The following is a 14,290-nucleotide window of genomic DNA, read 5'->3' on the forward strand; positions in this document are numbered from 1 at the left end:
ATCAAGGTCGTTTACCTTCATGCCACATCTTAAAGTTTATGTATATGAAGTGCATGTTTGTATATTTTTGATAGAACATAATCGTGCTTCTGGAATATGTTGCGTTTACCTGGTTTTTCAGATCTTGACTAACTTATTTCTAGACATTCTCCTCTTTTTGTGTGTATATATATAGATACAGAGTTATCATGAACTTGGTTTCAGCCAACTACATGCACCTGAAATGTTAGGTTTTCAGTACGTTTAGACACCCTTATTATTAACTTAAGTATTGGTACCTGCTTCCTATATGCATGTGCTCATACCTCCTTATCCCTTTGACATTAAAAGTAAGAACCAACATCCATGTTTTATCAAATTTTTTACAAAAGTGAGCTGCAAAGTTACAAATGCTGTAAAAATGAACGTTATAGTGGAAACACTGGCTGCATCTGTGATAATACTGCTGTCCTTGTGCCAATGAAATAAAATGCAAACTTAATTTTGGAAGACATTGACACTTCACTTTCAGAATAGATGAGAAAAACCGTACGATCAAACACGGGACGGGTGAAAAATACCTTTTGTTGCATAAAGGCAAATGTTTTTACATGTAAATTGCTAGAACTCAGATGATAGAGCAAACAAGAGGCTTATTCTTGAAGCTTGTTTTTTAGAAATACTCTGATGTTTTCCTGAGCCATGTTAGCCAGTCTGTGTACAACAACTCAGCCAGACTTCTATAAAATTTCAGTGTATATAAATATTAACAAGAAAGCTGTGAATTTGGGGCTCTTAGTCACTTTTATTTGAATTTCAAGTCGGTCGGTGGTCAGGATGAAACATGAAAATGAAAGTAGTTTTATGCCTGACACGGTATTTTGCATTTTGGTGTTTTGTTTGTTTGTTTGTTAAGCATTAATTTTCAGTTTGTCATCTTTGGGTTTTTTTTAAGTATTACTTTTGAGTTTATTATCTTCATTTTTTACTTGATAGAAATCTAGTGCTTTGAATAGGTCAAGAGCCAGGTAGCAGTAAAATGTTTCAATATGAAGAGGTAAAATGAATGTAGGAATTGTATTCAGAAGTAATTAGTCTTTTCTTTCCTTTCACAGAGAAATTGCTTTTACTAGGGAACTTCACGAAAAAGCTCCTGATCTCTCTTTTTATTATATGGGTTTCTACATTCATTCATGCCCCAAAATGAGATACAAGGTAAAGTGTGTTTTTACATATTTCCTTAGTGTACTATTATTGAAAGCATTTGATAGTATTCATAGTAATATAATATTTTGTAATTGTTATTTTGGATTTTAATGTAGACTTTATATGGTTAAATTTGAGCATTGGTTACTATTTAACTTGGCTTGAGTGGTTTTTGTGTTGGTTTTTTTTTTTTTTTTTAAATTTAGCTGCATGTGGTATTTATTACAAATTGGCTTAAAAGCAGTTCATGTGGAGAGGTTTTCAAGGCTGTCAGATAACAGTTGGTCATTTGGTTACCTGGCTATCTCATGTTTACAGTATATCTTCCAATAGACTAAAATTCTGCCTTTTTTAGGTTTGCATATTTGTGAAACCGTTGCTTAGTGACTGTGGGCAGTGATAACATGCCTTCATGGTCTTGGCTGTACTTGGGTTTTTCCTCTTTGTTTTTTGTTAGAGATGGGGGACTTGCTCTGCCAACCAAACCACGAGGAGTGAGGTTAGCAGCAATTCTGAGCCAGGTAGCAGATTGTTGAAAAGAGCCTCAGGAGAATCCATGGAACATTTAGAATAACCAGTGTGTCACCAAACCTCCTCTGTAACCCTGGTTAGCTTCAATTCTGTTTCGACCTGAGTGCGTAAGGACGTCTCTGCTCTGTGGTTTTTAGATCTCATGAATGTGGTATCTTTGGAAATGTGTCGTTGCTTTTTGAATATTATGGTGCATTAGTGTACCATTCACTACCATCAGAGTAGTGAACATTTACACGTAACCAAATATATCTGTTAAAAATGTGGAAAGACAAAAAGCTCATGAAATCTAGAGTAAGAGGTACAGTGTTTTCTTTCCTTTTTGTTTTTTTTTCTAAAAATCTGCTATGTTTCCAGCTAGTTTTCAAATAGCCAAAAAATTGTGAGGCTCATTGAAGTGATGGCTGTGAAGGAAAAACCATTTTGGCTTTATTCTGGCCCACACTACAGGCGACCATGATGATTCAGTCTTCTGAAAATAATAACAAATCCCTCCCTCTCCTTTTGTTAGAATATGTTTGTCTGTCCTCCCCATCCTCCCCTGCCTTTTGCCAACTTATCATCTACACCTGCTGGCCAAACAAAGAGAATATTAAGTTTGAGGGAATCAAATTGGTGAGTTGGAAAACGCTGCCTCTGTCATATAAATAATCTTAAAAGCTATCGCGAGACCACCTTGAATCATAGGTTCTGATTATTTGCTCTACTCTGCGGAAATATTTAAAAGTTTGGGATGATCTGTTCATGTGTTCAATGACACTGCGATTGAACATCCCTTGTCTATTCTGCAACCTCCATAATTCAAGACTTGCAAAAAGAATGCATTTAGTTTACTAGGGCACTTAAGAAACAAATATGACTATAATGGCAAAAGCATCCCAGTTCTGAAAGATGTCATTGCTAAGAAACTTTGGGCTCAGCCACTTGTACTAAGTTTTAATAAAAGTGTGAACTTTGTATGCTGTGGATTAAACAAAGCTCATATATGAGTCAGTGTATTAAAGTAGCCACCAAACTATTTTGATTATGAAGACGAAACGCTGCAAGTCTGGGCACTAACCCCAGTAGCCACTATACCATAGTACTATTTCTTATAATACGGTATCTTTTCTGTTGGACTTGTGCTGTTCTTTGAAAATGATTGCATCAGGAGTGTAAGACTCATGATGCTTCCAGTTTTCATTCTCAAATAATGGAAATGGAAGAAATTGTATGGGCAGTATTATAATTCCCACCCCCCCTCCCCCTTTCCACAAAAGCTCCTTTTCTTCCCTTACTTAGACTTAATGACTATCTGATATGACTGTGATTTGGTCGAATATACATTTTAGTCTTCCAGAAACCTATACATGTCAACGTGTTTAGGTAATTAACTGTGGCCCAGTATGAGATTTACTGGAGCAGGGGGTGGGGAGAAGAAGAAAGCCTATACATATATATTTAGAACCTAGAACCTACACAATAGCAGGTAAGTAATGCTCTGTGTTGGGAAGGTAATAATTTAATAAATTAATTGCAAGGAGGTTTATTTTTTTTTTTTTATTTCTTTTCCTGTGTATATTTGTTTTGGAAATGGCCAAATGTAATGCAATTGAAAATCAGATTGACGTTAATACTGTAGTTCCACTGAAATAGTCCCGGCTGAAATAGTACGCCGGAAACAAATTTGAAAACTAATTTCTGAAATGCCTCTGGGTAATGCTATTATTCTTGTGAAGTGATTGGTAGTGGTAAGGTAGGGTGGGTAAATACTGACTTTGCTGATTAAGTAATTTCAGTAATGCCTGGTTGACTTAGAGGCATTACATGCTGAAGACTTTGCTTTATTACACTTTAGTAGAGATGTTGGAGGCTCCCTTCCCTTAACGGTGATGGTGTGGAAGAAGGGCGGGCTGTAGGTACCCGTGGCTAAACTGATGTCAGGTAAGCAAATTAAATGAAGGAAAGAAAAGGCAGGAGCTGACAAGCTAACAACTTTTTTTTTTTATTATTCTCTGCTTGTAATTTTCTTTGCAAATGATTTGTCCTAAGATGTTTAGAAATGGAGGCTATGCACAACATCACTTCTTTATGTAAGCAGTGTCTTACGAAGAACACATGCAGGCGGTACCTATTTACAGTGAAGTGACAGGATTTTGGAAATCTTTGAAAATTTCCCTTCTAGTCACAGGTTGTGACGAGTGGACATGCCTAAGCAGATGTTTGCATTTGGTGTTTGATGGAAACACAGTACTAGACTACTTCTAGCAAAGGTGCCTGAGCTTGGCTACTGGTTTGTGCTAAACGGCTGTCCCTCTTCCTGCTGACGGAAGGGGGACAGCTGATGAGCTGGGGTGCATAAGGAACAGTGACTTTATGATGTTGATTTAAGAAGCTTGACAGAGTTCCAGTTTGCATGGAGTAAAACTCAGTCTTCTGTACAAGATGTGGCTGGAGTAATTGGGGATCTGTGCAATGAACTGCTGTATTAGAATCCAAGAGTGACGGGTTAACGTTGCGCACATGAGGATGTAGCTGGACACTTTGGTTTTAAATGCTTTTGACTCCTAACTTGGAGGTACAGATATCCAACAGCAAGCATTAAAGCTTTGTGCTGCATGGGTGCTTTCTTGGGATGCAAATTATAGACATCTCTTCTGGATTCTGACTTTTTTTGTGGTTGTAAATTAATAGTCAAAATTTTTTTTAAAGCTTTGGTAATAGGTGACCATATATACCAGTGACTGGGCCATATACAGTAACAGCCTCTCCCTTCTTGGTTTTGTTGTGTGCTCTAAGGAGATCCAAGGCATTGATAGAATATTTTGTTGAAGTATTTATTTTTAAATAAGGCTGCTAATACACTTGTTCTGCTTTTGATGCAGTTCTTCAAACACTATCTATATCTTTATCTTAGAAAGTGTCTTTGAACAGTCACCTCCAATACAGCCAGAATGTCACACCAGTTGCCCACAGTGCAACTGTGCCATGCAGAAGCTGAATGTTTCTAGCTACCACTGAGCAGGTACAGGGATGAACTGGCAGAGAATGCGTTTGGGGGGTCAGCGTGTGACCTTTTCATCTGAATGATTCTGTTTCCATGAATGGTACAATTTTGGGCATAAATAGTGTGTAATCCAGCGGAAGATGGGGAGGCCTGAGCGTCCTGAAGGAGGATCCCCAGGTCAGGATTTCTGTGGATCAGTAACAGAGTTGGAGAATTCTGGATTATGAGGCAGGAAGATAAATGGTTAAAGAGTATCATCTACCCCATAGATCAGATGTAATTACAGCAGTTTTTGAAAATAGAGCTGCTTTTTGAATTGCCGTTCCCTTCCCTTTCCTTTAGTTTCCAAAGAGCTTGCATCTGATTGCAATGTGATTTTAAAACAATGGACTACCAGTGAAATTACTTAAGATGGGGGAAGGGGATAATATATTGCAACATTAGGCTATTTCGTACTTCCCAGCTTCTCTTAGATTTGTTCCCATATATGGGTTAATATTTATGAACTGGTAAAATAAAATCTACATTAAATTGAGACAAAAGGATTCCTGTAGTCCTATTAACTATGTTAATATGGAAAAAATCTATGAAAAACCTTAAGCAGTGGCTTTGTTCCATTTTTTTTTCCAGGTAGGTTAGGGTAATACAAGATTAAAATGGTTCTCTGAAGAAATTCACGACCTTGTGGTAAAACTTTTCAGGCTCTGTTAGATGTGGTAGTTCTTACGTTGGAAAACAGTCTCCTGGAAAATTTTCCAGGACTCATAAGATACAAAGTCTTTTTCCTAATGCATTTTGGAGTCTGATAACATTTTAAGTATAAGAAAGTATTTTACTTTAGGTTGATGTTGGTCTCAGGCTTGCTTCTCATGTGTTTAAGTATTGTATCTGTATGTGTTAATGCTTTCCAGGTAAAGACGTTTGTTTACAAACACGTGTATAGTTACAGAAATAAAAGAACCACCTTTAACCAACAGCCATATTGGAGAGGTGATTGAGTGGATCTTGGATTTTTTTTCCGGTACTGATACTTTCTGTTTTTTCCCGCATCTTTCCAAGTAAAAAATTTTACTCCATGGCTCTGTGTTACTAAATTCACATTTTCCACTCACTGCTGAACTCTTTGAGATCCTTTCTGTTCTTTCTGTTACAGCTCTTTCATACTGATTTTGGGTCTTGTGGTGGGTGACACTGAATAGATTTTGGATTTGTGCTTGGTGTAAACAGTAAGTGTACTTGCTGCCGTGCGTTTGCCATTCAGGCCTCTGTTGGGGTCTTAAATTAAGTTCTCTTCTAAGTTCTTGTGTTGGAAGGGATTTGTTGGTGGGGTTTGCTACGTGAGTTTTCTCAGTTCTGGGTTTTCTGATTTTTTTGTCAGTGTTGATCTTTGCATGCAAAGCCTGCAGCTGGAGCACGTGTCGTTCCTTGTTTTGGTCAATGATCTGCTTCTCCTGAAGCCGCTCTGCGAAGTCTCTAAATAACTATCAGCATACTTTGAAGTGTGTAAGAGATTTAATGTCTTTTTGCTGTGTTATCTCCACGTACCATTTTAAGACCATTCTATGATGTGAAGAGGTGTTTTGACTGAAATCTTTATCCAGACTTGTATACAGGCCAAAGTAAATGGAATTATTTCAAACAGTCTCCTTCAGTATCAAGGCATGGCCAGACTTCAGATAGAAGGAATACTAGAAAGGGTTCTGAAATGTCAGAAAAGAAACAAAAGGCTGATTCAACTGTGATTAATCATTCTTAAACTAAATACCTCGGACTGACTGTGGTCGTAAGCGGTGCCCCTGGAATTTTATGGCACTCAAGAGCCAATTTCTTTGGCTGCTTTCAGGAATTTCAGCATTGCTCCTCATGCAGCAGTGAAATGCATCCAGTGGTAGCCTGGATTTCCACATCCATGGGATCCACAAAGATCTGGCTCATCCTCGCTCATCCTGATTATTCCAGCATTTCTGACTGTGGAATTTAGTTAACCTTTTCAATAAGCTTGGGTTTGCTGTGTAAGCTGAAATGTCTGAAGGAAAAGAGACCTGATGTGACATGACTTAATGTGATCCCTTGTGATTTTGGGGTTACAAGCACACGCCGTTATGGTTCTGCTGCTGTGCAGCAAGCAGTTTTGCAAAACGTGTGTCGCTGGCTCCATGCAAAAAGAGCTGGCATTTTTCTAACTCCATGCGTGATCTTTTTATTCAGCATGTACTGAAGTTTCTGCCAGCTGCCAGGCTGTTTTTCTCACTGGTGTTGTGGCTTACCTTGACAATCAGAAAAGATGGCAAGCTGAGAGTGCTTTGGAGGACTGGAGTTGCACTGCTCGAGGATGTTAGCACTTGTACTAGTGGCTTTTCCAGGATTAATTTTGTCAGTTTATGGGAATAAATATGCATTCAAATTAGTACGATTTATTATTATTTTTTTATAAATGGGTGATAAATAGTCAACTAAATAGTCTGAAAAGTCGATACTTGTTATAGAGTGCCAGCTGTTGCTTGCAATACTGTTTGGTGATGAAGAACTGAAACACCTGCGCTGAAAAAATATTATCTACTCTATGAAAGCAATGAAAGTTTTAGCAATGCAGTGGCTTTGCTTTTTTGGCAAGACTGTCAAAAACAGAGTAAAATAATAAACAAGGACAGAAACATATATTAATAATAATAAAGCCCTGAATATTTCAAGTTACAGAAATGGTAGGGGGAAACCCCAGTTTTTTCTTTGTCTTGTTAACATCACTTTTAACTGCCTCCCTTCTTCCTTCTGTTTCTTCACTGGACTTCCCCAATGGCCGGGATACTCCTCTACATTAGCATCAGCAGCTAAACCTGAACATTCTTCAGAGCTGTGAACTTAACCCATGTGTTTCTTCTAATGGTTTGGGTTGGTGACTGAGGGAAAAAGACTCCTCTGAATTATACTGGAGTTTTGGCATTAAAACCCAAAGGGATTTTGAGAAGTCTTTTAAAGTGGCTGGCCGAAACTTCCAAAAGTATTTTGGATGATTGACTTGGTGTACATGCTTCTGAAAATCAAGTTGCTTTAATATTCCTTCAGTTGTAGCTAGCGCAAAAACATCCTTATCTCTCTATGTATATTTTATCAAATGTGTTTTGACTGGAAGTTTGGCTGGCTGTTTTTTGGGTCTGACAGGCCGTATGCTGTATTCAGGATTGCAGTGTCCCTTACAGCTTGCTGCCTTCCCCCCCCCCCCCCCCCTTTTTTTTTTTTCTTTTTTTCTTTTGTTCCTTTTCCATAAAAGCTTTCTCCTTTCACCTGTCCTCATCTGGAAGACTCTTGCTATTCAGAGCCCACACTAAGTAAATGGAAATAAACAACTATGAGAATGTGGGGTGGAATAAAAAAAATACCATGGGTGAAAAATTATTAGCTCTTTAGTTCTTGATGTAGCACTAGTGATAAATATTTAAAAGTATTTCTTATTTTCTTTGAACAGCACCTTACAAAGTGTTTGAGGCCACTTTCTAGGTTGTTTTTCTTTTTAAGGCATTTCTAGTCAGGTTGTGAAAATTACATTACTAAGAGCATCAAAAAGTAGGAGTAAGGAGGTGCTCCATTCAGGATAGCAACAACCATTGCAGAATGCTGACAGTAGATTTCCACTGAAAATATAATTATTAAAAGCAAAACAGCAGTTTCCATGTTGTTTTCATGTCAGGTAAATACAGTGATTGCAATTACTTCTCCCTCCTCCACCCCCCCCCACCCCCCCCAGCTGCTGTTCTATACTGTGTGTAATTGGTAACCCAGCTGCTGTTCTGTACTGTGTAATTGGTAAATTATTACAGTTTTTCCTTGGTGCAGGTGTTGAAGCTGTGCTGAATTTGACACTGTGCTTGCAGGGCTAAAACCAGTTGGAATCCCATTTTCCTACTGGAAAGAAACACAGATCCTAGCCATGTCTTTTTTTTAATTTCATTTTTCCTTTTAAAATATTTGCCATCAGAACTTTTTTTTTTGTGTCAGTCAGAACTCCCTTGGGAAAAATGTGAACATGTCCCTGGGGGCTTAGTTGTCTGATTTTGGAAATGTGGATTTCTTCTCAATTGTTTACTTGCAATTTAAGATGATTGAAATGTAGCAGGACTGAAGTGAAAATAATATGTACATTTATGCCTGATTGTATTATTTGTGGACTTTTATCAGGGCAGAAAACATCTGTTGTATAGGTGTCAGCTGACCTCTGTAGTGAACAAGTCTCTCTTATTACTGTACTGCCTCTTGAGAAAATAAACGTGTCCAAAAGCAGGAATTTTGGGGTGTATGTTGTACAAGCTTGAAGGAATTGTATCTGAAAGTAATTTTCAGAATGAAGTCATATTTGTGAGGTGGCCTTTCTACAGCTTCAGCTGTATACCTGTAAATTTTTATTGGATAGGTCTTTGATTACAAATTTCCTCAAATTGAGTAAACTTTGTTTTTTGGTGGTTTACTTCACTATACTAGATAAATAAATGTTATTAAGTAGGAGTAGGTCCTTTTTAAAACCATCCATTTGTTATATTCTGTATGAGGCTTGGGTCAGGTTACATTATTTTCATGCAGTCTTTAAAAAACCCAAACACATCCTTCCACCCCAAACCAACCCAACAAAAAGCTTTGAAGAGCGAGTTCCCAGACAGTTTATTTCACAGGAATATTCAAAGTCATACATACACTTGTGTCTTGTAAGTAATTCTAAATTTTGAGGTGATTCAAATATCAGACTTGAATGTTGATGATTTATTGATTTTGATGCTACAAGTGATTTTAATATTGATCAGTAAAGATTCTTTGTTCTGCATACGACAAAGATGTGTTTGTGCGTAAGGAGGTATACAGTCAGGATTCAGATGTTCTGAAGAATAAACATAGAAATGTGATAAGAGATGGTATTACCTACCGATGTATGCACATCAGTAGGGGTAAGTTCTCCACCTTTTACTTGTTACAGGAATTTTATTGACTTGGGACAACTTCCCTATAGCGTTTTTTTAATAAATGTGATTTTGTTAGTGTTTGTGAGGCTTAAGTAAACTAAAATCTAACCTCATCTTTATAAAAGCACAAGAATAAGAAGTATGGTTTGTTAAACTGTAAGCTGGTTCTGTACCAGTGGATGTTTTCAGAGTTATTAGAGGTAACTTACCGGTCTCTGTCAAAAGGAGCTGCTAAAAAGATTTATTCAGGCTCATGCTAATAAACCTGAGGCAAATGCATCGTCTGAATGATAGTAGTTGGTAGAAATTTATCATGTCTAATTCATGACTCTACATAGCCATAAATTCACTGCTTGTTGCTGACTTGTACTAAATCTTTCTTGAGGGCTTATTTGGGGACTCCATAGCAACCATTAGCAATTGAAGTGAGAACTGTAAATTATGAAATATGTAGACAAGAGGTGTGGTTTTTGTTTGGTTGGGATTTTTTTGGAGGGGGAATAATATACTTCATAATTCATGTGTCTTTAATTTTCTTCCATCTCAGGAATGAAGTCACAATTCATGTTTCAGAATTTTCCAATTATATTTCTAGAAATCCATTAGTCCTTGCTAGTAAGTGTAAGAATGCATGGAATTGGGTGTATTTTTAAAGTTTCTAACAGCAAATGAATTAATGTAGTGCTGCTTTGCCAGCTTCACTTCTTTTTTTTCTTTTTTTTTGTTGATTTATTCATTTCTGGATGGTCCTCAAACACTAGTTACCAGTATTTTTCTTCTGCCTTTTTTCCCTCTACCTGTCTCTTTGTGGGTATTCCCAAGAGTGAGTAAAACTGAATGGGCAGAGATGGACATCTTACAATGCCATGGTGCAGAACGTTAAAGCGCACTGATGAAGATAATGCTCTTAGCTTTTCCGAACGTAGCCTCTGTGAAGGGTTGTTCGTAGCCATGCCAGTTTTCAAACATTGGGCAAAATATCAAAATTCTTGTGTCCTGGAGAAAAATCAGCCCTTTAAATCTGTCGCTGGGGTGTAAGTCATTGAAACACTGGTTAGTTTTGTTCTATGCAGCACATTTATTGAATCTGGCAACACTTGGAGTATCGGATCTCTCATTTAACTTGAAATCCAATTGCTTTTACTGTATTCTTTCTTATTTTTGCTATTTTGCTGATTATATTAGTTCTAATTAGGCAATATTGTCAAGTGGAATTTATTTGGTCTGAAAGCGAGGAACTCCTGCTTTTCCTGGCTCTACCGTATTTCACCTTGTGGTCTTTACAGTAGGAGCTGGCTGACAAGTCAGTTAATCTACACAAGAGATGTTTTTTCTCCAATTTTCCAAGAAAGATTTAATGGTGGATACTTTAATGAGGTCTGGTTTTGCTAAGACCTCATTAATTTTGCAGAGGTATCACAGTACACTTCTCTGAAGTGTTACATTTAATCAAGAAGACAATTCATTATTTTGAATTATGATTTTCTTTGTCTGAGTTTGTTTAGCTGCTGACTCTACTGAGTCTCCAAGTAAAAGGATATTAATGAGGTTATGTTATTTATTCTCAGTCCTAATATTAAACACAATGCTTCTAACAAGTCTAGTTTGCAGAAAGTTCAACATCAGTGTTTGAATAGGAACGAGAGTCCCAGATTCCTGTAGGGAGGAATGATTTGGAGCCAGGAGGGAAAAGTGGAATCATAGAAAAGCAGGTTTGTCAAGGGCCATGAGGGGTTGTGTAGTCCATCCCCTTACTCCAGTGTGGGTTTCAGCTGTATTTGTGTTAACTTTTAAGACCTGTTGGACATAGGTGTGCCAAAGGCTTCTCTTGACAAGCTTATCTCCGTGTGCTGGAGGTTATATACTTATATATTCTTCTGCTTTATTAGTCTTGCCATTGAAATTCTTTTTCTTAATTTTCAGAAAACCTGAACTTTTCTTCCTCAAGAATATTACATTTTGTCCTACCTACCATGCACATAAACCCCCATGTTATGTATTTATATTTTTTTCTTTCAACACCCTTATATAGTCTAGTGGATTTTCATCAACTGATGCATTTCTGTCCTAGAGAACGATGTCTAAAATCAGCCCTTCTGTCTAAGGCACTCAGATGCTGAGGTCAGCTTCTCCCATCTGTATATATAACATGAGTTATTGCCTTCATTGTACTAAAGAAGACAGTAGGCTCTGGACGCAAGGATAAGGGGTAGAAAGGATGAAAAATGGGAATTGTGTGACTACAAAGTTCTCAGAATAGGCTAAATTGGGATGTGAGCTGAGTTATTTTTAGTGTCAAGGTTTGTGACTAACTATGAAAGCATACATGTATGTATGCTCTTGAATCTCTCTGCTGTTCATCCTGGTGTAGCTATATCTCTGTTTAAAGTGGCATTTTTCTTGGAGGAGAGAATATTGCATTAAATGAGGTGACAAAACATAGAGGGTTTTATGGTTGTTCTTTACAGTGCCTATAGAGATCTTCTGATGAGTTTTATCTTCCTTATTATAGTAAATTATTATTTATACTATTATAGTAAATGCTGGAAGCGGCAGCTCGGATAAAGTAACAGTAAATGAAGAATAAACAAAACCCAGAGCAAAGATGTGTTAGCTCTGGATTGCAGATGGTAATTAATTGTGTTTTTGCACCGCCAGCATATCACTGCTAGGGGAGGAGTTTACCTTACGTGGTAAACCATCAACATTATTCAGATGCAAGTAATTTAAAAACAAATCTCTGCTCTCTTTAATTGGTATTCGAGGTGGTAGCCAAAGTTTTGTGGAGCCTGGCAGGCTGTCGGATGGTGCTGTGTTTTCGTGGAGACTATCGTGAGGGCACTGGAGCTCTGAGACGTTGCACAGAGCAGGGCCCCAAGCAGAAGGGTCAGTGGAGAAGTGAAATATTTTTATTACAGCTTCTTTAGAGCTTTTTCTTAATCTAATAAAATCATTTCCCAGAGGCTTTCAAAGGTTACCTTCTTGGGGAGGCCTAGCAAGACCTGGAAGCTTGGCGAACTGTTGTCTTTGGAGTGCAAAATGAAAAAAAACAAACCACAACCCCCCCTTGCTGTTTCCAGACGTTGCCCTGAGGTTTCCATTTATCATGTGAGAGAGTTAACTACTGCCAAAACCTATTGTGTTTAGTTGTTTTCAACTGAATAACTGAGCTGTTCTAAAAGGAATGACCGGAACTGTTAAGAGTAGCGTTAAGAAACTGTTAAGTGCTGCGTTAGATGTGTGGCATAATTTCAGGATTCTCTACTAAGAAGGTTTCAAGAAAGTAGCTCATCTTTTTTTTAATAGAATATTATACTCTTTACTTCCTTTCCCTTTCTTGTTTGGAATAAAAATGGTTTCACAAATAACACTGAGCTAGAATGAAAAAAAAAAAAAAAAAGATATGAAAATGACCCCTTTGTCAACTAATGGAAGAAGAATGGGTTTGTGGAGCACAAGTACACAGGAACCCAGTTCTCTGTTCACCCCAACACAACTGTGCTGTTGTTCTGCGAATGGACAGAAGACAAGATGAGCTTTTTGTTCCCCAGATCTATTGATTTTATTTATTTATTTAAGATATTAAGGCTAGTGTTCTGAAGGGCTACTTAGTGCTAATACGGTCAGTAGGGAACCGTGATTTATTTTATGTGGGGTTTTTTTTGCATTCTTTCCATTTCAGTCTTTACCTGTTGGCATTGAGTGGCTTGCTATTAATTGTTTTTAATTATCTTCTGTTCAGGGGGAAGGGGAGGAAGGTGGAGACCTGTTACAGTATATTTTGGGGGGGGCTTGCTCCTCTTTGCATCCTCCACTTATGTCATACAGTGGCAGTGAAGGACACAGAGTAAAATGCTGTAGTACCGGCTGGGAGCCAGAGAGCCTGTCCCAAGTTCTGCCCCTGCTGCTCCTCAGTTTGGTCAGTTTGAGGATGCTGTGCAGGACGATCAGGTGAGAAGGTGTCCGTAGGGAGAAGCTTTGGGGCTGCTCCACCACAATTCCTGCTAAATTAGGTGTGGCATTGAGAAAGGATCCAAAGGACAGTACCTGCACAGCCTCAAGTGTTGCAGGGTGGTATTTTATTGTGCCTTGGACATGGTTGTGTGCTTCTAACAGAGCTCAATCGGTAAGCCCTGACTGAAGCTTTGTTTGAGAAGATAAAGCAGTTTCTTTCTCATAACTGTATCTGTTTTGCTGCTTGTTGCTGATGGTGGTTTAATGGATTTATAAACACAAAGTGATTCTCTGTCAGTGGGGGATGGTAAAGAAACTGTACGTTCAAAGTTGTCTTGATGGCATTGGTGACTGAACTGTTAGCCCTTGGATGCCTGTACTGACGGCCCCACCTGATGGAGTTTTCAGTGATACACATTTACCTCCTTTACTTGTGGTGCGGGAAGAAGTTAGTGTGATGATCCAAGAAAAAAGGTGCTAATACTCCTCAAGCCAATACTTACTAAGTTGGAAAAGTTGCAAACTGCCACAAAAGTGTCTAAAATCCCGAGTTCAGCTAAATCCTGTGTATAATTGCCTTGCCCCTATGGTGGCTGCACGTCCTTAGAGCAGCAGCAAACGAGAATGAGTGTGACCCTTCTCCTGGGAGTCTCTTAAAACTGCAGAGAATTGTTCCTTCCCTCAGATT

The 14,290-nt window shown here is 38.1% G+C and overlaps 1 protein-coding gene across 6 annotated transcripts in view; it reads left to right on the forward strand.

The window, feature by feature from the left end:
* ATE1 (arginyltransferase 1) overlaps positions 1-14,290 on the forward strand; it is an 85,746-nt gene that overhangs the window by 35,186 nt on the left and 36,270 nt on the right. For all 6 annotated transcript variants that reach the window (XM_080401498.1, XM_080401497.1, XM_080401499.1 and 3 more), the window contains one exon: positions 1,095-1,194. In XM_080401498.1, the coding sequence (XP_080257624.1) occupies positions 1,095-1,194 (100 nt within the window). The remainder of the gene's footprint in view (positions 1-1,094; positions 1,195-14,290) is intronic.

This window comes from Falco punctatus, assembly GCF_963210335.1.
Source record: "Falco punctatus genome assembly, chromosome: 9".
Lineage (NCBI taxonomy): Eukaryota > Metazoa > Chordata > Aves > Falconiformes > Falconidae > Falco > Falco punctatus.